This window comes from Coregonus lavaretus, assembly GCF_964263955.1.
Source record: "Coregonus lavaretus genome assembly, contig: HAP1_SCAFFOLD_1767, whole genome shotgun sequence".
In the NCBI taxonomy this organism is placed as follows: Eukaryota; Metazoa; Chordata; class Actinopteri; order Salmoniformes; family Salmonidae; genus Coregonus; species Coregonus lavaretus.
This window is the reverse complement of record NW_028162846.1, coordinates 16835-39348: the sequence shown is the minus strand read 5'-3', so window position 1 is coordinate 39348 and position 22514 is coordinate 16835. Positions and strand designations below refer to the sequence as shown.

Genomic DNA, 22514 nt, shown 5'->3' with positions numbered 1-22514 from the left:
TAAACAGAACAAGGGCCGGAATGTTCCATTGGTTCCACTGAAACACACAGGGAACCTCTTCGGCAGCTTCTTCAGCTTCAGGTCAATCCTCAGGGCATAGTTCAAAGGTCAAAGGTTATAGGGTTTATAAAAGTGCTGCTTTTCTCTCCTCCATTCATATTTTCTGTTGTAGGGTTTGTTTGTTGACGTTATTCCTTATGAAAATCTCAATCTAAAGTGCATGGATGAGGTAAATGGAAAACAAATGTCTGTTTCTGTTTTTTATCCATTCACTGGCTCAGACGGGAACCATACTGTCCTGCATCTGTTCCTGTATTTGTTGCATGTGGGACAGCAATACCTGCTGCACACTGGCAAGGATCTGGTCCTGGTGTGATGGTGTGACGATTCCTATACTGGCCATGTCCCTGTAAACATATAACAACACACAGTTAGACACGTTGGGAGTTGAACAGAGCATGCACACGTACACACAGAAAAAGAGAGCGAGAGGGTGGGGGGGGGGGGGGGGGGAGACAGAGAGAGAGAGATACAGAGAGTGAGAAACAGATAGAGAGAGGGTGGGGGGGAGAGAGAAACAGAGAGAGAGAGAGAGAGAGAGAGAGAGACAGAGACAGACAGAGACAGAGACAGAGACAGAGACAGAGAGAGAGAGAGAGAGAGAGAGAGAGAGAGAGAGAGACAGAGAGACAGAGAGAGAAAGAGAGAGAGAGATAGAGAGAAACAGACTCACTGCTGTGTGAGGGTTAGCAGGCTGTCAGGACTGGTGTATCCAGCAGCAGTGAGGGTGTCTCTGTACATGTCCATCCCTATAGCCTGGAGCCAGTATTCTACTGACCACACTGACACAAACTCTGGACATACTACAGGCTCCAACAGAGTGGGAACAGGCCTGCACAGAGATATAAAGAAAGAGGATGAGTTATAGACAGTCCATGTTATCCTGAAAAAAACACTGAAAGTGCCTGCAATGAAAGACATGGTTTCCTCTGTGTGTGCACCTCTCTCCTCCTGTCCTCCTCAGTGTGGTGGTTGGGTTGCGGATTAGTTTATCCAGCATGTTGAGGATCTGCGTGAAGCTGGGTCTGTGTGTTCTGTCTCTCTGCCAGCAGTCTAACATCAGCTGGTGCAGACACACTGGACAGTCCATAGGCGGGGGCAGACGATAACCCTCATCTATCGCTTTTATCACCTAGAGAGAGGGGGAGAGAGGGATGAAGAGGGTAAGAAAGCATGTTTAACTAACTTTGTCTAACTGCTGAACTTTGTTTCTGTCTCACATTCAGGCGAATGTCCTGTTTTTGAGTTTTAACACACGCTTACATCCTGGTTACTCATGTCCCAATATGGCCGTTCTCCATATGACATCACCTCCCACATGACCACACCGTAGCTCCATGTGTCGGAGGCTGGAGTGAACTTCCTGTAGGCGATGGCCTCTGGAGCAGTCCATCTGATGGGGATCTTCCCCCCTGGAGAGTGGTATGTCCCAGTCACCTCCTGTAACACATGGGAAGAGAATGAGAAAATTAGAAATGAGGATCCACAGTCAAGCATTAAGGTGCTAAGGACCCACATTTCAAAGATGAGTGATCTTACAATCATTGAAACCTTAACTTATCTTGCATAATAAATCATTACTCCAGACATGTAATATGTTTAGGTTCTATGTTCTTTCCTGTGTGTTCTTACCCGTGTGGTGTAAGCTGCCTCAGGGTCGTCCTCCAGTTCTCGTGACAGGCCGAAATCAGACACCTTACACACCAGGTTGCTGTTGACCAGGATGTTGCGGGCGGCCAGGTCTCGGTGAACGTAGCTCATGTCAGACAGGTACTTCATGCCCGACGCGATGCCACGCAGCATGCCCACCAGCTGGATCACTGTGAACTGACCGTCGTGTTTCTAATGGAGAGAGACAATATAGACCTTAGAATAGAGTTTACAGTATAAACACAGAAATACACAGACTCTCTCTCGTTCCCCCTCTTACCCTGAGGAAGGTGTTGAGGGATCCATTCTCCATGTACTCTGTGATGATCATCACTGGGTTACCTGCACAGGAGACAAACAAGCAGCGATTAAGCCAGAGTGGTGTTCCACAAGGATCAGCTTTGGGTTCTCTGCGTTTTCTTTATAAATGAAGAAAGAACCTGTAAGTCTCTGCTTAGATTGGTCAAAGTAGCTGTCAATCACTCACATCGTGTGACCACACCCTCCAGTCTGATGATGTTTGGGTGGTCGAACTGTCCCATGATACTGGCCTCAGAGAGGAAGTCCCGCCTCTGTTTGTCGGTGTATCCTGCCTTCAGACTCTTTATGGCCACGTAGATCTCTCTCTTCCCCTGGAGTCGCAGACGACCACTACACACCTCCCCAAACTCACCTACAACACACACAGATACACACAGTATAAATAACTACACACCTCCCCAAACTCACCTACAACGCACGCACGCACGCACACACGCACGCACGCACGCACGCACGCACACACACACACACACACACGCACACACAGCATTTGTATCACACACACCTGTGCACCTTGATGATTAACTGTGTGTGTGTGTGTCAGGCTCCCTTACCGATGCCAATGACTTTCTCTATGTGTATGTTGGAGAAGTCAATCTCTTTGGCAAACTCATGGACAGCCTGGTCCGGGTCCTCATAGGTGAACGGATCCACGTATATCCTCACACCTTCAGATGGAGAGAGGGAGGGCGGGAGGGAGGGAGGGGAAGGGAGATGGTTTGAGAAAATGAATTGGAAGGGATGGAGGAATGCCCGCATGAGTATGCGCTCGGGCATGTTTGTTTGTGTGTGTGGTCTTACCTGGGTTTAAATGTTTCTCCTCCTCTAAGTCCTGCTTAGCTTTGCTGTATTGTCCCCTCCTGAAAGAAGAGAGGTAGAGGATGAAGTAGTTAGGGGAACAGAACACAGCTAGTCAACAGGAGGAGAAGAAAGAGAGGGAGATGGAGGAGAATAGTGACTAATGGGTTATACAGGAAGAAAGGTGTTATCTTACAGAACCTGTCTTTAACACTACCCATTGAGTCTTGAAGCGGTGTGTGCACGTGTGTGATGCCTTAGTCCTGAGAGCCACTCTCAGTAAAAAGCAGCCTCAAGGGAGAGGTGTGTGTGTGTGTGTGTGTGTGTGTGTGTGTGTGTGTGTGTGTGTGTGTGTGTGAGGACGCAAGGGGAAGCTGATACAGGGGCTGTGTTGTTGTGGACACTAATGATAAGTCAGGGACAAGGGGATAACCAGGTGAGCAATCAGGCCTTTAGGACACAATCTCCTTTAGGACACACTGCCTCCTTTAGGACACACTGCCTCCTTTAGGACACACTCTCCTTTAGGACACACTCTCCTTTAGGACACACTCTCCTTTAGGACACACTCTCCTTTAGGACACACTGCCTCCTTTAAGACACACTGCCTCCTTTAGGACACACTCTCCTTTAGGACACACTCTCCTTTAGGACACACTGTCTCCTTTAGGACACACTCTCCTTTAGGACACACTCTCCTTTAGGACACACTCTCCTTTAGGACACACTCTCCTTTAGGACACACACACCTTTAGGACACACTGTCTCCTTTAGGACACACTGCCTCCTTTAGGACACACTGCCTTATTTAGGACACACTGCCTCCTTTAGGACACACTCTCCTTTAGGACACACTCTCCTTTAGGACACACACACCTTTAGGACACACTATCCTTTAGGACACACTTTCTCCTTTAGGACACACTCTCTCTTTTAGGACACACTCTCCTTTAGGACACACACTCATTTAGGACACACTCTCCTTTAGGACACACTCTCCTTTAGGACACTCAGCCTCCTGTAGGCCACACTCTCTCCTTTAGGACACAATATCTCCTTTAGGACACACTCTCCTTTAGGACACACTGACTCCTTTAGGACACACTGTTTCCTCTCTAACTCCCCTCCATTGACCCAGGTGATACACACATGCACACACAAGAATGTGTGTTTACCTGTGGCTGTGTGTGTGTGTGTGTGTGTGTGTGTGTGTGTGTGTGTGTGTGTACCTGCGGCTGATGATGAAGACTGTGGAAGAGATGAGCAGTAGAACCACACCCCCGCTGATTGACAGCAGGAGAAGCGTGGAGTTAGCGGCATTACCAATCAGAGGCAAGGGATCTGACAGGGGGAGGATACAACATGTCACAAACCAGGACGTTTTCATTCACAACAGGTAAAATTTTTTTCTCAATATCTCTTGCTCTATAAAGAATAGAATAGTTAATAAAATAATAGAACATAGTGTTGTACCTGAGTTGGTGGAAAACTCAAAGGGGGCGCTGAACTCTCCGTATCCGGCGGCGGTGCGAGCGCGCACGTGAAATACGTACACAGTCAGTGGGCTCAGCCCAGTGATATCAGCACTACGGGATGCCGTCTTCATAATGCGGTAGGACCTCTCCTTCTGATCCTGATTGGACGAGAGGAAAAGAGGTGAGGGATGTGTCAATGTCAACTATATGAAGCGTTCCAATATAGAGTACAGCATACTAAAATACACCCCATTATAATTGGCAAGCGTAAAGAAAATGGGTAAGCGATGAGAACATGATTCTAAAATGTAACTTGAAGTTGCAGAACAATGTTTTCTGTGTGGGTCTGGAGGGAAATCCCTCTCCTAGCAAGGAAACACACAAACATATCACCACACCAAGTCACAAATCACTCCCACAGCCTGCTCATCTCTTATCTACATTGCCTCAAACTCTCTCTCTTTTTCTCTCCCAACTCCCAATATATTTTATCTCGTATTATCTCTCCCTCACTTTCTGCAGGTTAGCGTTTTTCGTCATGAATCGTGTTCTGGAGGCAGCTCTGCATAGTGGTCACTAGCTGGCACAGCCACAAAGTCACTAAATCAGATGTTAACCCTAAACCTAACCACACTGCTAATGCTAAAGCCTAACCCTAAACTTAAATTAAGACCAAAAAGGACATTTTTGTTTTCATGAATTTTTACAATATAGCCAATTTTGCAGCTGGCCTATCTAATGGGAAGTCACTAATTTCTGCCTCCAGGATAAGACTCATGACAATAAACGTCAACCTGCTCCATTTCTCCCTCTATCCTTTTCTGTGTCATAAAAAAGGAAAGCTTTGAAGATAGTTTATTGGTTATTTTATAGGTCTATTGATAACAGTTGAAGCAGTTGAAGCACGTGAACACTTATACACACACACAAACACACAGTTACAATAGGTTTCCATAGGATATCTGATTTCTGAACGGCGGTTCCCACGAGACACCTCACCTTCTCGTAGTACTTGACCTCGTACTCAAGGATGACCCCGTTGGGCCGGTCGGGCTGTTGCCATGCCAACGACACACCGTGCCTGGTGACATCACTGTTCTGGATGGACGTGACTGAGGAGGGAGCTACGCGAGAGAGAGTGGGAGAGACAGCGAGAGGAGAGAAAGAGGGGTACACAAGTTGAAGACAGCCCAACCATTTTTATTTTACCCCCAATTTCGATCTTGTCTCATCGCTGAAACTCCCCAACGGGCTCGGGAGGCGAAGGCTGAGTCATGCGTCCTCCGAAACATGACCCGCCAAACTGCGCTTCTTAACGCCCGCCCGCCAGCATGCCGCACCAATGTGTCGGAGGAAACACAGTTCAACTGACTACCGAGGTCAGCCTGCAGGCACCCGGCCCGCCACAAGGAGTCGCTAAAACGCGATGAGCCAAGTAAAGCCCCCCCCGGCCAAACCCTCCCCTAACCCGGACGACGCTGGGCCAATTGTGCGCCGCACTATGGGACTCCCGATCACTGCCGGTTGTGATACAGCCTGGGATCGAACCCAGGTCTGTGGTGACGCCTCTAGCACTGCAATGCAGACCACTGCGCCACTCGGGAGGCCTATGGCTTATACATTCTATTGAACGGTCTTGAATGGTTTACCAGAATAGCTAAGACACAAGTGCATAACAAGTGCATAGCAAAATGCTTCAAGCTACAGGCTTGACAGGTTTTCATCCACATCGTGAGTTCTGAAAGAACACACACACACACACACCTCATCTGACTCACACTCCCCGAACAAGCTAAAATGAAACACCTCGTAAAATGTTACAGTCCTCCTAAATGTAAAGAGAGGTTGTCAAACGAGCAGACCTTCTCCCAGAACACACACACGCATACACACACACAAACATGCATACACACAGAATGACTCAGAGCCACGCAAACACTCATGGGTTGTTTAGTTGACCCAGTTAGAGTAGGAGAGGCATTGTGTTACCACCACACACACACACCAGTGTTCATTTCGTCAACAATAACTATGACGAAAAATACTCGTCAATTACCTATTTTTCCTGACTAAAACTATGACGTAACGAGATGAGATGCCCTGGAAAAAAACAATAACTATTACAAATTACTTTTTCATTTTAGTCGACGAAAATGTGACGAGACGAGAATTCCATGTGAGACAATTGGATATTTAATTTGACACGAAGCTACTTTTATCAGTTTTGTCCAATCCTAAACATGCACGCAGAATATTTCATGGTTATGATGGGGAGAAAATCAGAGCTGTAAATTCTTTAACCTTTAGCCAAGGCTTTATTATTGTGGGGGCGATAGTATGGCATTGGTTGAAGCTCAAAAATGTGCTTGAAAAGTCACATAATAAGTTGCATGGACTCACTCTGTGTGCAGTAATAGTGGTTCTGAATGACTACCTCATCATGATTTTTGAATGACTACCTCATCTCTGTACCCCACACATACAATTATCTGTAAGGTCCCTCAGTCGAGCAGTGAATTTCAAACACAGATTCAACCACAAAGACCAGGGAGGTTTTCCAATGCCTCACAAAAAAGGGCACCTAAAAAATCAGACATTGAATATGCCTTTGAGCATGGTGAAGTTATTAATTACACTTTAGATGGTGTATCAATACACCCAGTCACTACAAAGATACAGGCGTCCTTCCTAACTCAGTTGCCAGAGAAGAAGGAAACCGCTCAGGGATTTCACCATGAGGCTAATGGTGACTTTAAAACAGTTACAGAGTTTAATGGCTGTGACAGGAGAAAACTTAGGATTGATCAACACCATTGTAGTTACTCCACAATACTAAGCTAAATGACAGAGTGAAAAGAAGGAAGCCTGTACATAATAAAAAATATTCCAAAACATGCATCCTGTTTGTAATAAGGCACTAAAGTAAAACTGCAAAGAAATTAACTTCATGTCCAGAATACAAAGCGTTACGTTTGGGGCAAATCCAAAACAACACATCACTGAGTACCACTCTTCATATTTTCAAGCATGGTGGTGGCTGCATCATGTTATGGGTATGCTTGTCATCGGCAAGGACTAGGGAGTTTTTTGGGATAAAAATAAATGGAATAGCAAAATCCTAGAGGAAAACCTGGTTTAGTCAGCAGGACAATAACCTAAAACACAAGGCCAAATATACATTGGAGTTGCTTACCAAGACGACATTCAATGTTCCTGAGTGGCCTAGTTACAGTTTTGACTTAAAAAGCTTGAAAATATATGGCAGACATGAAAATGGCTGTCTAGCAATGTTCAAAAACCAACTTGACAGAGCTTGAAGATTTTTGAAAAGAATCATGTGCAAATATTGTACAATCCAGGTGTGCAAAGCTCTTATCAAATCAAATCAAATGTATTGGTCACATACACATGGTTAGCAGATGTTATTGTGAGTGTAGCGAAATGCTTGTGCTTCTAGTTCTGACAGTGCAGTAATATCTAGCAAGTAATATCTAACAGTTCCACAACAAATATCTAATACACACAAATCTAAGTAAAGGAATGGAACAAGAATATATAAATATATGGATGAGCAATGTCATTGTCAGAGCGGCATAGGCTAAGATGCAATAGATAGTATAGAATACAGTATATACATACTGTATGAGACGAGTAATGCAAGATATGTATACATTATTAAAGTGGCATTATTAAAGTGACATTATTAAAGTGACTAGTGTTCCATATATTAAAGTGGCCAGTGATTTTCAAGTCTGTATGTAGGCAGCAGTGCCTCTGTGCTAGTGATGGCTGTTTAACAGTCTGATGGCCTTGAGATAGAAGCTGTTTTTCAGTCTCTCGGTCCCAGCTTTGATACACCTGTACTGACCTCGCCTTCTGGATGACAGCGGGGTGAACAGGCAGTGGCTTGGGTGGTAGTTGTCCTTGATGATCTTTTTGGCCTTCCTGTGACATCGGGTGCTGTAGGTGTCCTGGAGGGCAGGTAGTTTGCCCCCAGTGAAGCGTTGTGCAGACTGCACCACCCTCTGGAGAGCCCTGCGGTTGTGGGCAGTGCAGTTGCCGTACCAGGCGGTGATACAGCCCGACAGGATGCTCTCAATTGTGCATCTGTAAAAGTTTGTGAGGGTTTTAGGTGACAGGCCAAATTTCTTCAGCCTCCTGAGGTTGCGCATTCTTCACCACACTGTCTGTGTGGGTGGACCATTTCAGTTTGTCAGTGATATGTATGCAGAGGAACTTAAAACTTTCCACCTTCTCCACTGCTGTGGATAGGGGGGTACTCCCTCTGCTGTTTCCTGAAGTCCACGATCATCTCTTTTGTTTTGTAGAGACTTACCCAGAAAGACTTACAGCTGTAATCGCTGCCAAAGATGATTCTAATATGTATCGACTCAGGAATGTGAATAGTTATGTAAATTAGATATTTCTGTATTTCATTTTCAATACATTTGCAAACATTTCTAAAAACATGTTTTCACTTTGTCATTATGGGGTATTGTGTGTAGATGGGTGAGACAAAAAAAAACCTTTCTGAAAGCAATGTAGCTAGCTAACGTTACAGCCCTTACCTTATCCAGTGATTCAGTACACTCCCTCCTCTGTCAATACAATTTTCTTGTCAATATAATCCAAATTTGCACTGACTGATTAGTGTAAAGTTACTTTTCAATGTATTCCCGAAAACCTGAAGTCGCCATTCAATAAAAAAAGTGCGGGTGCACCCAGGTTAAACAACACCAACCTTTTGACCTTTGTGCAGTCAAAAGAAAACGCCATTTTTGCTAACTTGGTTAGCTATGTGACTGTTTTCAACACATCAACTGTTTTTAACCAGGCAAGAGAAATGGACGTTCAATCAGAACTGAGTGAATGAACAACAACAAAAGTCTCCTGTCATCACCAGACTCTCCATTTAAATAGTGTCAAGATAATGCGTTCATGACAGGGTTCGCAGCGTAAGCATTAACGTCACCGCCATGGGATCTGAAGGTCCTGGGTTCGGCTTTCGGAGGAGACATTTTGATTATTCTCTTTCGTGTATAGTTTTGACACCCCCTCCCAATCCCGACACATACGTCATGCTTATTTTCAATTATTAGGTGGCTCTTAAAAGAGCATTGTTGAGTGGCAATGGACAGGAACTGTGGTGTGTGTACTACTGTGCGTGTATTGCTACTACGGAGGAGAGAACGGTGGAGAAGTAGGCATTGGTCTGAAACTGAAAAAGAAAGGAAATTCACGAGCACCACAATGCCTACACCACCCATGCTCCACCATGGATTTCCATCACACAGCTTTGACCTACCACAGTAGCTACAGTGCCTTATTCCACATTTTGTTGTGTTACAGCCTGAGTTCAAAATTGATTAAAAAAAATCACCCATCTACACACAATACCACATAATGACAAAGTGAAAACATGTTTTTAGAAATGTTAGTACATTTATTGAAAATGAAATACAGAAAAATCTCATTTAAATAAGTATTCACACCCCTGAGTCAATACTTTGTAGAAGCACCTTTGGCTCTGGGTAAGTCTCTAAGAACGTTCCACATCTGGATTTTGTAAAATTGGCTCATTATTCTTTTCAAAATTCTTCAATCTCCGTCAAATTGGTTGTTGATTATTGCTAGACCTTTTTCAGGTATTGCCATAGATTTTCAAGTAGATTTAAGTCAAAACTGTAACTCAGCCACTCAGGAACATTCACTGTCTTCTTGGTAAGCAACTCCAGTGTAGATTTGGCCTTTATCTCCCAGTGTCTGATGGAAAGCAGACTGAACCAGGTTTGCTCTAGGATTTTGCCTTTGCTTAGCTCCATTCCGTTTCTTTTTTATCCTGAAAAACTCCCCAGTCCTTAACAATTACAAGCATTCCCATAACATGATGCAGCCACCACTATGCTTGAAAATATGTAGAGTGGTACTCAGTAATGTGTTGTGTTAGATTTGCCCCAAACATAACACTTTGTATTCAGAACAAAAAGTTAATTGCTTTGCCACATATTTTGCAGTATTACTTTAGTGTCTAGTTGCAAGCAGGACACATGTTTTGGAATATTGTTTTTCTGTACAGGCTTCCTTCTTTCCACTCTGTCAATTAGATTAGTATTGTGGAGTAACTACAATGTTGTTCATCCATCCTCAATTTTCTCCTATCACAGCCATTAAACTCTGTAACTGTTTTAAAGTCACCATTGGCCTCATGGTGAAATTCCTGAGTGGTTTTCTTCCTCTCCGGCAACTGAGTTAGGAAGGACGCCTGTATCTTTGTAGTGACTGGGTGTATTGATACACCATCCAAAGTGTAAATAATTAATTCACCATGCTCTAAAGGATATTCAATATCTGCAACAACAAAAAAATCAATCTACCAATAGTTGCCCTTCTTTGCGAGGCATTGGAAAACCTCCCTGGTCTTTGTGGTTGAATCTGTGTTTGAAATGCACTGCTCGACTGAGGGACCTTACAGATAAGTGTATGTGTAATGTACAGAGATGACGTAGTCATTCAAAAATCATGTTAATTCCCTAGAGTCGATTTATACACCGGTGCGTCAATCTAAGTTACATAACAAAAAAATCCCCATCAAAATCTGTCAATTTAAGCTAGTGATATCTGTCTCAATCCACCGCATCCGCCAGTATCGCACTTACGCATCTGCAGTGAAAGGTGGCAGAGCTAGAGAGGTGTTTGCCAGACCATAAGACATCCCGAAAGACGTCTTCTCGCGTAAACGTCTGTAGCATTTTACATTTACATTTTAGTCATTTAGCAGACGCTCTTATCCAGAGCGACTTACAGTTAGTGAGTGCATACATTTTTCATACTGGCCCCCCATGGGAAATGAACCCACAACCCTGGTGTTGCAAGTGCCATGCTCTACCAACTGAGCTACAGGGGACCTAGCGTCTGAAAGGTTTGGCCTACAAACTATTATGACTCCCATGAACACCATGATGTTCCCTGTTTTGCTCTATGACCCCCACAAGTGTCATGGGACTTGTCTGAAGGTAACCGGTACCGGTTTTAAAAAACTAATGGAATTATGAAGGTAGTTTTGTGCCTGCCCAAAATGGGTTAAATATATATATTTTTAATAATCCATTATTTTTTATATCTCCTAGATTTAGGACAGACACTTCAAAACCTTGTTTCTTTTTGACTGTCCTTTTTGCCATTTATGAATGTGTTATTCAATGCTATTCTTTAGTAGTAAAGGCCAAAACATATTATCAAATTTCTTTTTTTATACCTAAAGGGGTCCTAAAATTCAAAATAAATTAGCTAAATTATCCATAGTATGACCATCTTAAAACAATTCCATATGTCAGCTTAACCCCCCCCCCCCCAATGTCTTAGACTCTGAAGAATTGACCACTATTATTGCACACAGAATGAGACCATGCAACTTATTATATTACATATTACGACTTCAACTCCGACACAGCTGTTCCACTGTTCATACCGGCACCTATTCCTTTGCTCCATGGGCTACCAAAACGCTGCAGACGTAAACACAGAAAACGAGGGGGAGTCCTAGTGAAATTGAGGTGAAGAGGAAACCGAATGGCGCTCCCCTCCATTCTATTGGAAAATGTCCAATCACTCGAGAATAAGATGGATGAGCTTCGTTCATAATTTTCTTATCATAGAGACTTGAAAATATGTATTATTATATGTCTTACTGAAACATGGCTGGATGATTACGCTATGCACGTAGTACTCGGTAGATTCTCCATGTAGTGGCAGGATCGGATGGTGGCTTCGGGGAAAAAGAAAGGTGGCGGTGGGTATTATTTCATAAATAACAACTGGTGTGCTGCTTCAAGTGTGAATCTCAAGCTTTTGCTCACCTGATATAAAATACGTATTGCTTTTTTGTTTTTACACTTAATAATAATTTCAAAATAATATTTCAATTCTATCTTAAACAATGTGAAGAGGGGATATAGAATACCTCATGGTAAGTTGCAGACCCTTTTATCTACCAAGAGAGTTTTCATCACGGCTGTCTACATTCCTCCACAGGCCAACACCACTCTGGCACTCAACAAACTGTATGGGACCATAAACAAACAAGAAACTCCTCACCCAAAGGCAGCGTTTCTGGTGGGTGGAGACTTTAACGCGGGGAGACTGTCCTACCTCACTTTTACCAACACGTCTCCTGCGCCACTAGGGGCGCTGAAACTCTAGACCACTTTTATTCTACCCACAGAAACACATACAAGGCCCTCCCTCATCCTCGCTTCGGCAAAATCTGACCATGACTCCATTCTCCTGCTTCCTGTTTATAAACAAAAGCTCAAACAGGAAGTACCAGTGATGCGCTCAATAAGGAAGTGGTCAGACGAAGCAGACGCGAGGCTACAAGACTGTTTGCTAGTACAGACTGGGATATGTTCCGGGATTCATCCGATAACATTGAGGAGTTTACCACAACAGTCACAGGCTTCATCAATAAGTGCATAGGCGATGTCATCTCCACAGTGACTATAAGTACGTATCCAAACCAAAAACCATGGATTACAGGCAACATCCACGCTGGGCTAAAGGGTAGAGCTACCGCTTACAAGAAACGGGATACGGACATGGACGCATAAAAGAAAGCCCACTATGACCTCCGACAAGACATCAAACATGCAAAAGGACAATATAGGAGGAAGGTGGAATCCTATTACACCGGCTACGACGGTCGTCATATGTGGCAGGGCTTGCAGACGATAACGGAATACAAAGGGAAACCCAGCCATGAGCTGCCCAGCGACGCAGAACTCCCAAACCAGCTAAATGCCTTTTATGCTCGCTTTGAGGAATATAACACTGTGCCTTGCGTGACAGCCCCTGCTTTTCTGGATGACTGTGTGATCTCGCTCTCTGTGACTGATGTGAGCAAAACGTTGAAACTGGTTAACAATCACAAGGCTACCGTTTCAGATGGAATTCCAGGGGAGCGTTCTCAAAGCATGCGCAGACCAGCTGGCAAGTGGCTTCACAGACACTCCTTGTCCCAGTCTGTAATCCTAACATGTTTCAAGCTCACCATTGTCCCTGTTCGCAAGAGCTCCAAGGTAACCTGCCTAAATGACTATCGCCCTGTAGCACTCACATCTGTAATTATGAAGTGCTTTGAAAGGCTGGTCATGACACACATCAACGCCATCATCCCAGACACCCTAGACCCACTCCAATTTCCATACTGCTCCAACAGATCCACAGATGACGCAATCTCAATTGCACTTCACACTGCCCTCTCCCACCTGGACAAAAGGGGAAATAACTATGTGAGAATGCTGTTCAAAGACTCCAGCTCAGTGTTCAACACCATAGTCCCCTCCAAGCTCATCACCAAGCTAGGGAACCTGGGACTGAACCCCTCCCTCTGCAACTGAATCTTGGACATCCTGACTGATCGGCCCCAGGTGGTGAGGGTAGGCAACAACACCTCCGCCACGCTGACCTTCAACATGGGGGCCCCTCTGGGGTGTGTGCTTAGTCCCCTCCTGTACTCCCTGTTAACCCTTGACTGTGTGGCCGCTGACGGCACGATGGTGGTATGCCTGATCACCGACGGCGAAGTGTCAGCCTACAGGGAGGAGGTCAGAGACTTAGCAGTGTGGTGCCACGACAACAACCTCTTTCTCAACATCAGTAAGACCAAGGAGCTGATCGTGGACTATAGGAGAAAGAGGGGAGAGCACACCCCCATCCACATTGACAGGGCTGTTGTGAAACGGGTCAAGAGCTTTAGGTTCCTTGGCATTCGCATCACTAAGGACTTAACATGGTCCACACACACCCACACAGTCGTGAAGAGGGCATGACAGCACCTCTTCCCCTTCAGGAGGCTGAAAAGATTTGGCATGGGCCCTCAGATCCTCAAACATTTCTACAGCTGCACCATTGAGAGCATCTTGACTGGCTGCATCACCGCTTGGTATGGCAATTGCACAGCCCTTGACGGAAAAGCGCTACAAAGGGTGGTGCAGACAGCCCAATACATCACTAGTAAAAATAAAGAAAAACCCATGAATGAGTAGGTGCGTCCAAACTTTTGACTGGTAGTGTATATAAACTCAGCAAAAAAAGAAACATCCCTTTTTCAGGACCCTGTCTTTCAAAGATAATTCGGAAAAATCTAAATAACTTCACAGATCTTCATTGTAAAGGGTTTAAACACTGTTTCCCATGCTTGTTCAATGAACCATAAACAATTAATGAACATGCACCTGTGGAACGGTCGTTAAGACACTAACAGCTTACAGACGGTAGGCAATTAAGGTCACAGTTATGAAAACTTAGGACACTAAAGAGGACTTTCTACTGACTCTGAAAAACACCAAAGGAAAGATGCCAGGGTCCCTGCTCATCTGCATGAACGTGCCTTAGGCATGCTGCAAGGAGGCATGAGGACTGCAGCTGTGGCCAGGGCAATAAATTGCAATGTCCGTACTGTGAGATGCCTAAGACAGAGCTACAGGGAGACAGGACGGACAGCTGATCATCCTCGCAGTGGCAGACCACGTGTAACAACACCTGCACAGGATCGGTACATCCGAACATCACACCTGCGGGACAGGTACAGGATGGCAACAACAACTGCCCGAGTTACACCAGGAACGCACAATCCCTCCATCAGTGCTCAGACTATCCACAATAGGCTGAGAGAGGCTGGACTGAGGGCTTGTAGGCCTATTGTAAGGCAGGTCCTCACCAGACATCACCGGCAACAACGTCACCTATAGGCACAAACCCACCATCGCTGGACCAGACAGGACTGGCAAAAAGTGCTCTTCACTGACAAGTCACGATTTTGTCTCACCAGGGGTGATGGTCAGATTTGCGTTTATCGTCGAAGGAATGAGCATTACACTGAGGCCTGTACTCTGGAGCAGGATCGATTTGGAGGTGGAGGGTCCGTCATGGTCTGGGGCGGTGTATCACAGCATCATCGGACTGAGCTTGTTGAACATTGCAGGCAATCTCAACGCTGTGCGTTACAGGGAAGACTTCCTCCTACCTCATGTGGTACCCTTCCTGCAGGCTCATCCTGACATGTCCCTCCAGCATGACAATGCCACCAGCCATACTGCTCGTTCTGTGCGTGATTTCCTGCAAGACAGGAATGTCAGTGTTCTGCCATGGCCAGCAAAGAGCCCGGATCTCAATCCCATTGAGCATGTCTGGGACCTGTTGGATCGGAGGGTGAGGGCTAGGGCCATTCCCCCCAGACATGTCTGGGAACTTGCAGGTGCCTTGGTGGAAGAGTGGGGTAACATCTCACAGCAAGAACTGGCAAATCTGGTGCAGTCCATGAGGAGGAGATGCACTGCAGTACTTAATGCAGCTGGTGGCCACACCAGATACTGACTGTGACTTTTGATTTTAACCCCCCCTTTGTTCAGGGACACATTATTCAATTTCTGTTAGTCACATGTCTGTGGAATTTGTTCAGTTTATGTCTCAGTTGTTGAATCTTGTTATGTTCATACAAATATTTACACATGTTAAGTTTGCTGAAAATCAACGCAGTTGACATTGAGAGGAAGCTTCTTTTTTTGCTGAGTTTTATATGTAAAAAAATTGTAAAAATAAAGAAAAACCCTTGAATGAATAGGTGTGTCCACACCTACTCATTCATGGGTTTTTCTTTATTTTTACTAGTGATGTATTGGGCTGTCTGCACCACCCTTTGTAGCGCTTTGCCGTCAAGGGCGGTGCAATTGCCATACCAAACGGTGATGCAACCAGTCAAGATGCTCTCAATGGTGCAGCTGTAGAACTTTTATATATACACTACCAGTCAAAAGTTTGGACACACCTACTCATTCAAGAGTTTTTCTTTATTTGTACTATTCTTTACATTGTAGAATACTGTGAAGACATCAAAACTATGAAATAACACATATGGAATCATGGAATCATGTAGTAACCAAAAAATATATTTTATATTTTATATTCTTCAAAGTAGCAACCCTTTGCCTTGATGACAGCTTTGCACACTCTTAGATATTCTCTCAACCAGCTTCATGAGGTAGTCACCTGGAATGCATTTCAACTAACAGGTGTGCCTTCTTAAAAGTTAATTTGTGGAATTTATTTCCTTCTTAATGCATTTGAGCCAATCAGTTGTGTTGTGACAAGGTAGGGGTGGTATACAGAAGATAGCCCTATTTGGTAAAAGACGAGTCCATATTATGGCAAGAAAAACGAAAAATAAGCAAAGAGAAATGACAGTCCATCATTACTTTAAGACATGAAGGTCAGTCAATACAGAACATTTCAAGAACTTTCAAATGCAGTCGCAAAAACCATCAAGCGCTATGATGAAACTGGCTCTCATGAGGACTGCCAGAGGAAAGGATGACCCAGAGTTACCTCTGCTGCAGAGGATAAGTTCATTAGAGTTAACTGCACCTCAGATTGCAGCCCAAATAAATTAGTTCAAGTAACAGACACATCTCAACATCAATTGTTCAGAGGAGACTGCGTGAAACAGGCCTTCATGGTCGAATTGCTGCAAAGAAACCACTACTAAAGGACACCAATAAGAAGAAGAGACTTGCTTGGGCCAAGAAACAAGAGCAATATATATATATATATACACACACTACCGTTCAAAAGTTTGGGGTCACTTAGAAATGTCCTTGTTTTCTAAAGAAAAAAATAATAATTGTCCATTAAAATACCATCAAATTGATCAGAAATACAGTGTAGACATTGTTAATGTTGTAAATGGCTATTGTAGCTGGAAATTTAATGGAATATCTACGTAGGCATACAGAGGCCCATTATCAGCAACCATCAGTCCTGTGTTCCAATGGCACGTTGTGTTTGCTAATCCAAGTTAATCATTTTAAAAGGCTAATTGATCATTAGAAAACCCTTTTGCAATTATGCTAGCACAGCTGAAAACGTTTGTGCTGATTAAAGAAGCAATAAAACTGGCCTTCTTGAGACTAGTTGAGTATCTGGAGCATTAGCAATTGTGGGTTCGATTACAGGCTCAAAATGGCCAGAAACAAAGAAACAAATAACTTTCTTCTGAAACTCGTCAGTCTATTCTTGTTCTGAGAAATGAAGGCAATGCCATGCGAGAAATTGCCAAAAGACTGAAGATCTCGTACAACACTGTGTACTACTCCCTTTACAGAACAGCGCAAACTGGCTCTAACCAGAATTGAAAGAGGAGTGGGAGGCCCCAGTGCACAACTGAGCAAGAGGACAAATACATTAGCGTGTCTAGTTTGCGAAACAGGCGCCTCACAGGTCCTCAACTGGCAGCTTCATTAAATAGTACCCGCAAAACACCAGTCTCAACGTCAACAGTGAAGAGGCGACTCCGGGATTCTGACCTTCTAGGCAGAGTTTCAAAGAAAAAGCCATATCTCAGACTACATTAGAAATAAAATATTAAGATGGGCAGTCTGAGATATGGCTTTTTCTTTGCAACTCTGCCTAGAAGGTCAGCATCCTGGAGTGGCCTCTTCACTGTTATGGTTGAGACTGGTGTACTACTCCCTTCACAGAACAGCGCAAACTAGACACGCTAATGTATTTGTCCTCTTGCACTGGGGCCTCCCACTCCTCTTTCTATTCTGGTTAGAGCCAGTTTGCGCTGTTCTGTGAAGGGAGTAGTACACAATGTTGTACGAGATCTTCAGTTTTCTCACTCACTCACTCACTCACACACACACACACACACACACACACACACACACACACACACACACACACACACACACACACACAGACACAGACACAGACACAGACACCATTGTATATCGTTGTATTTTACATTTGTGTGACTGTCCTTGTCTATCAGTGTATCAGTGTTTTGTTACTTGTTTTTTGTGAACCCCAGGAAGAAAAACTACTGCTTAGGCAAAAGATAATGGGGACCCGAATAAACCAACACATACACGCTCCCGCACACACACACACACACACACACACACACACACACACACACACACACACACACACACACACACACACACACACACACACACAGTCTTGTACAACTAACCTTGTGGGACACACAATTCAGTCCCATTCAAAATCCTATTTTCCCTAACCCCTAACTCTAAACCTAACCCTAGCTCCTAACCCTAACCCTAAAACTAACCCTAGCTCCTAACCCTAACCCTAAACCTAATTCTAACCCTAACACAAATTCTAACCTTAACCCTAAACCCCCTAGAAATACCATTTGACATTTACATTTTTACATTTTAGTCATTTAGCAGACGCTCTTATCCAGAGCGACTTACAGTTAGTGAGTGCATACATTATTATTATATATGTATTTTTTTTCATAATTGTTTTTGACCTTGTGGGGACCAACAAAATGTTTTGTTCGTTTGCTATTCTTGTGGGGACTTCTGGTCCCCACAAGTATAGTTAAACACGTACATACACACACACACACACACACACACACACACACACACACACACACACACACACACACACACACACACACACACAGAGACACACACACACATACACACACAGTAAGAGGAGCCATAGACAAGTATTGTGTTACTGAGGCATCTAAAAATCAACCTAAACCAATTACATGACGACTTCACAGTGGTATTCTGTTTATGTCACTGAGACAAGTCACTCCTTAAGAGAGGAGACAAACACACTCAGACATGCACACAAAACCCCCATACAAAGAGACTGAAATACAGACTCAGACCCAACTAAATCCAATTAAAACAACCCGCTTCAGAAACTCTCGAACAGACATGGAATAGACACAGTCCTGCTGGGCTGAGAGGAGATAGACATAAACTCACCGGCCTGGTTGGTGGTGAGAGTGACAGACACACTCTGTCTTGCCCCTGCAGTGTGGTCTTGGGAGACCCCGTTGCGGGCGCAGATGGTGAAGGTGTAGCGTGTGTGTGCCTGCAGCTCGCTCACACACACTCTGGTGGCCCTCAGGCCGCTCTGCTGGGGGGAGAAGAGGACGTCTGGGCCACAGGGCAGGCAGAGCTGGGCCCCAAGAGGCGCCTCAGGACCCCAAAGGCTATCAGCCTCTCCAAGTTGACTCCCAGACGTACTCCCAATCTGAGTTTGATTCCCGGTTTGACTCCCAGGGTAACTCTCAGGACCGTGGCAGAGCAGGCAGTCCACACTGTAGCTGATGTCAGTTCTCCCTCCGAGCCTGAGGGGGGCGCTCCACTCTAGAAACACTGATGTCTCGTTGACCTCTGAGATCAGTTGCTGTGGAGCAGAGGGGGGTTCTGGGATACATAGGACAGGGAGGTTGAGTTAGAAATAATATTGTGGTTATGGTTATATACTTTCCTCTTTGGTACTTTTTGTCGTTATGTTGTGTGAGTGTGTATGTGTGTTCTATGTGTTTTCTCAGGCTGACTGGGTGAACCATGTGCTGTATATAGGCATAATTAAGTTTATGACAAACAGACCAAGGTCTCAGTCAGAACAATGAGAGAGAGAGAGAGAGAGAGAGAGATAGAGAGAGAGAGAGAGAGAGAGAGAGAGAGAGGGAGGGAGAGAGAGAGAGAGAGAGAGGGAGAAAGAGAGCAAGTGGGAGAGAGAGGGGGCGAGAGAGGGGGAGAAAGAAAGAGATGTTACTGAGGACTATTCATCCCACTCAGGACATGGCTTATTAGTCTTAAGTAATTGGATCAGTACAGAGGGAGGACTGAGAGAAGAGAGACAGAGGGAGGACTGAGAGGAGAGAGACAGAGGGAGGACTGAGAGGAGAGAGACAGAGGGAGGACTGAGAGGGGAGAGACAGAGGGAGGACTGAGAGGAGAGAGACAGAGGGAGGACTGAGAGGAGAGAGACAGAGGGAGAACTGAGAGGAGAGAGACAGAGGGAGGACTGAGAGGGGAGAGACAGAGGGAGGACTGAGAGGAGACAGAGGGAGGACTGAGAGGAGAGAGACAGAGGGAGGACTGAGAGGGGAGAGACAGAGGGAGGACTGAGAGGGGAGAATAGAGGGAGGACTGAGAGGGGAGAGACAGAGGGAGGACTGAGAGGGGAGAGACAGAGGGAGGACTGAGAGGGGAGAGACAGAGGGAGGACTGAGAGGGGAGAGACAGAGGGAGGACTGAGAGGGGAGAGACAGAGGGAGGACTGAGAGGGGAGAGACAGAGGGAGGACTGAGAGGGGAGATACAGAGGGAGGACTGAGAGGAGAGAGACAGAGGGAGGACTGAGAGGAGAGAGACAGAGGGAGGACTGAGAGGGGAGAGAGAGGGAGGACTGAGAGGGGAGAGAGAGGGAGGACTGAGAGGGGAGAGACAGAGGGAGGACTGAGAGGGGAGAGACAGAGGGAGGACTGAGAGGGGAGAGACAGAGGGAGGAATAGAGAGGAGAAAAAGTACAGATCCCCCATGGGGAAATAAAGTGTGTGTGTGCGTCCGTGTGTTCTTACGTGTGCAGGGCATAGATGCAGGGTCAGTCTCAGAGCGGTAGTATCCTGGGTTGCAGTCACAGACAGTAGCCCCCACCTTCTCTGAGTGACTGTGTGGAGGACACTTAGAACATGCTCCGTCTGTAGACACAGCTCTGTAGAAACCAACCTTACACGCTGCAGAGAGAGAGAGAGAGAGATTCCATGACTTTTCATTCTATTACAATCAACAAATGCATTGACATACTACTTAGTTTGACATAAACCCCATGGTGTGTGTGTGTGTGCGAGAAAAGGCGGGTAACAGTGTTTGTGTGTGTGTGTATTTGTCCTCTTGTTCAGTTGTAGAAAGAGGAGTGGGAGGCCCCGGTGCACAACTGAGCAAGAGGACAAATACATTAGTGTCTAGTTTGAGAAACAGGCGGCTCACAGGTCCTCAAATGGCAGCTTCATTAAATAGTACCCGCAAAACACCAGTCTCAACGTCAACAGTGAAGAGGCCACTCCGGGATGCTGACCTTCTAGGCAGAGTTGCAAAGAAAAAGCCATATCTCAGACTGCCCATCTTAATATTTTATTTTTAATTGGCCAGTCTGAGATATGGCTTTTTCTTTGCAATGTATTTGTCCTCTTGCTCAGTTGTGCACTGGGGCCTCCCACTCCTCTTTCTATTCTGGTTAGAGCCAGTTTGCGCTGTTCTGTGAAGGGAGTAGTACACAGCGTTGTACGAGATCTTCAGTTTCTTGGCAATTTCTTGCATGGAATAGCCTTCATTTCTCAGAACAAGAATAGACTGACGAGTTTCAGAAGAAAGTTATTTTTTTCTGGACATTTTGAGCCTGTAATCGAACCCACAATTGCTGATGTTCCAGATACTCAACTAGTCTCAAGAAGGCCAGTTTTATTGCTTCTTTAATCAGCACAACAGTTTTCAGCTGTGCTAACATTATTGCAAAAGGGTTTTCTAATGATCAATTAGCCTTTTAAAATGATAATCTTGGATTAGCAAACACAACGTGCCATTGGAACACAGGACTGATGGTTGCTGATAATGGGCCTCTGTACGCCTATGTAGATATTCCATGAAAAATCAGCCGTGTCCAGCTACAATAGCCATTTACAACATTAACATTGTCTACACTATATTTCTGATCAATTTGATGTTATTTTAATGGTTTTCTTTCGAAAACAAGGACATTTCTAAGTGACCCCAAACTTTTGAACGGTAGTGTATGTGTCTCTAATATGATCATACATTTGGCAGGAGGTCCCATTTTGTGAATTCTTGGTTGGTGAGCGGACCCCAGACCTCACAACCATACAGGGCAATGGGTTCTATAACTAATTCAAGTATTTTTTGCCAGATCCTAATTGGTATGTCAAATTTTATGGTGCTTTTGATGGCAATAGAAGGCCCTTCTTGCCTTGCCTCTCAGATCGTTCACAGCTTTGTGGAAGTTACCTGTGGCGCTGATGTTTAGGCCGAGGTATGTATCGTTTTTGGTGTTCTCTAGGGCAACGGTGTCTAGATGGAATTTGTATTTGTGGTCCTGGCAACTGGACCTTTTTTGGAACACCATTATTTTTGTCTTACTGAGATTTACTGTCAGGGCCCAGGTCTGACAGAATCTGTGCAGGAGATCTAGGTGCTGCTGTAGGCCCTCCTTGGTTGGGGACAGAAGCACCAGATAATCAGCAAACAGTAGACATTTGACTTCAGATTCTAGTAGGGTGAGGCCGGGTGCTGCAGACTGTTCTAGTCCCTCGCCAATTCATTGATATATATGTTGAAGAGGGTGGGGCTTAAGCTGC

General features: G+C 44.9%; 1 protein-coding gene across 1 annotated transcript; it reads right to left on the bottom strand.

The window, feature by feature from the left end:
• Positions 1 to 277: 277 nt before the first annotated feature.
• Positions 278 to 20879, bottom strand: LOC311118778 (ephrin type-A receptor 4-A-like; the record flags this gene model as incomplete). Its single annotated transcript, XM_084193558.1, has 14 exons — positions 278 to 407; positions 734 to 892; positions 1002 to 1192; positions 1324 to 1500; positions 1693 to 1902; positions 1991 to 2052; positions 2198 to 2383; positions 2586 to 2699; positions 2833 to 2891; positions 4059 to 4170; positions 4303 to 4462; positions 5304 to 5428; positions 19115 to 19561; positions 20724 to 20879. Coding segments are annotated over 14 exons (2288 nt in total), but the record flags the coding sequence as incomplete, so codon positions are not given.
• Between the last annotated feature and the right edge of the window lie 1635 nt (positions 20880 to 22514).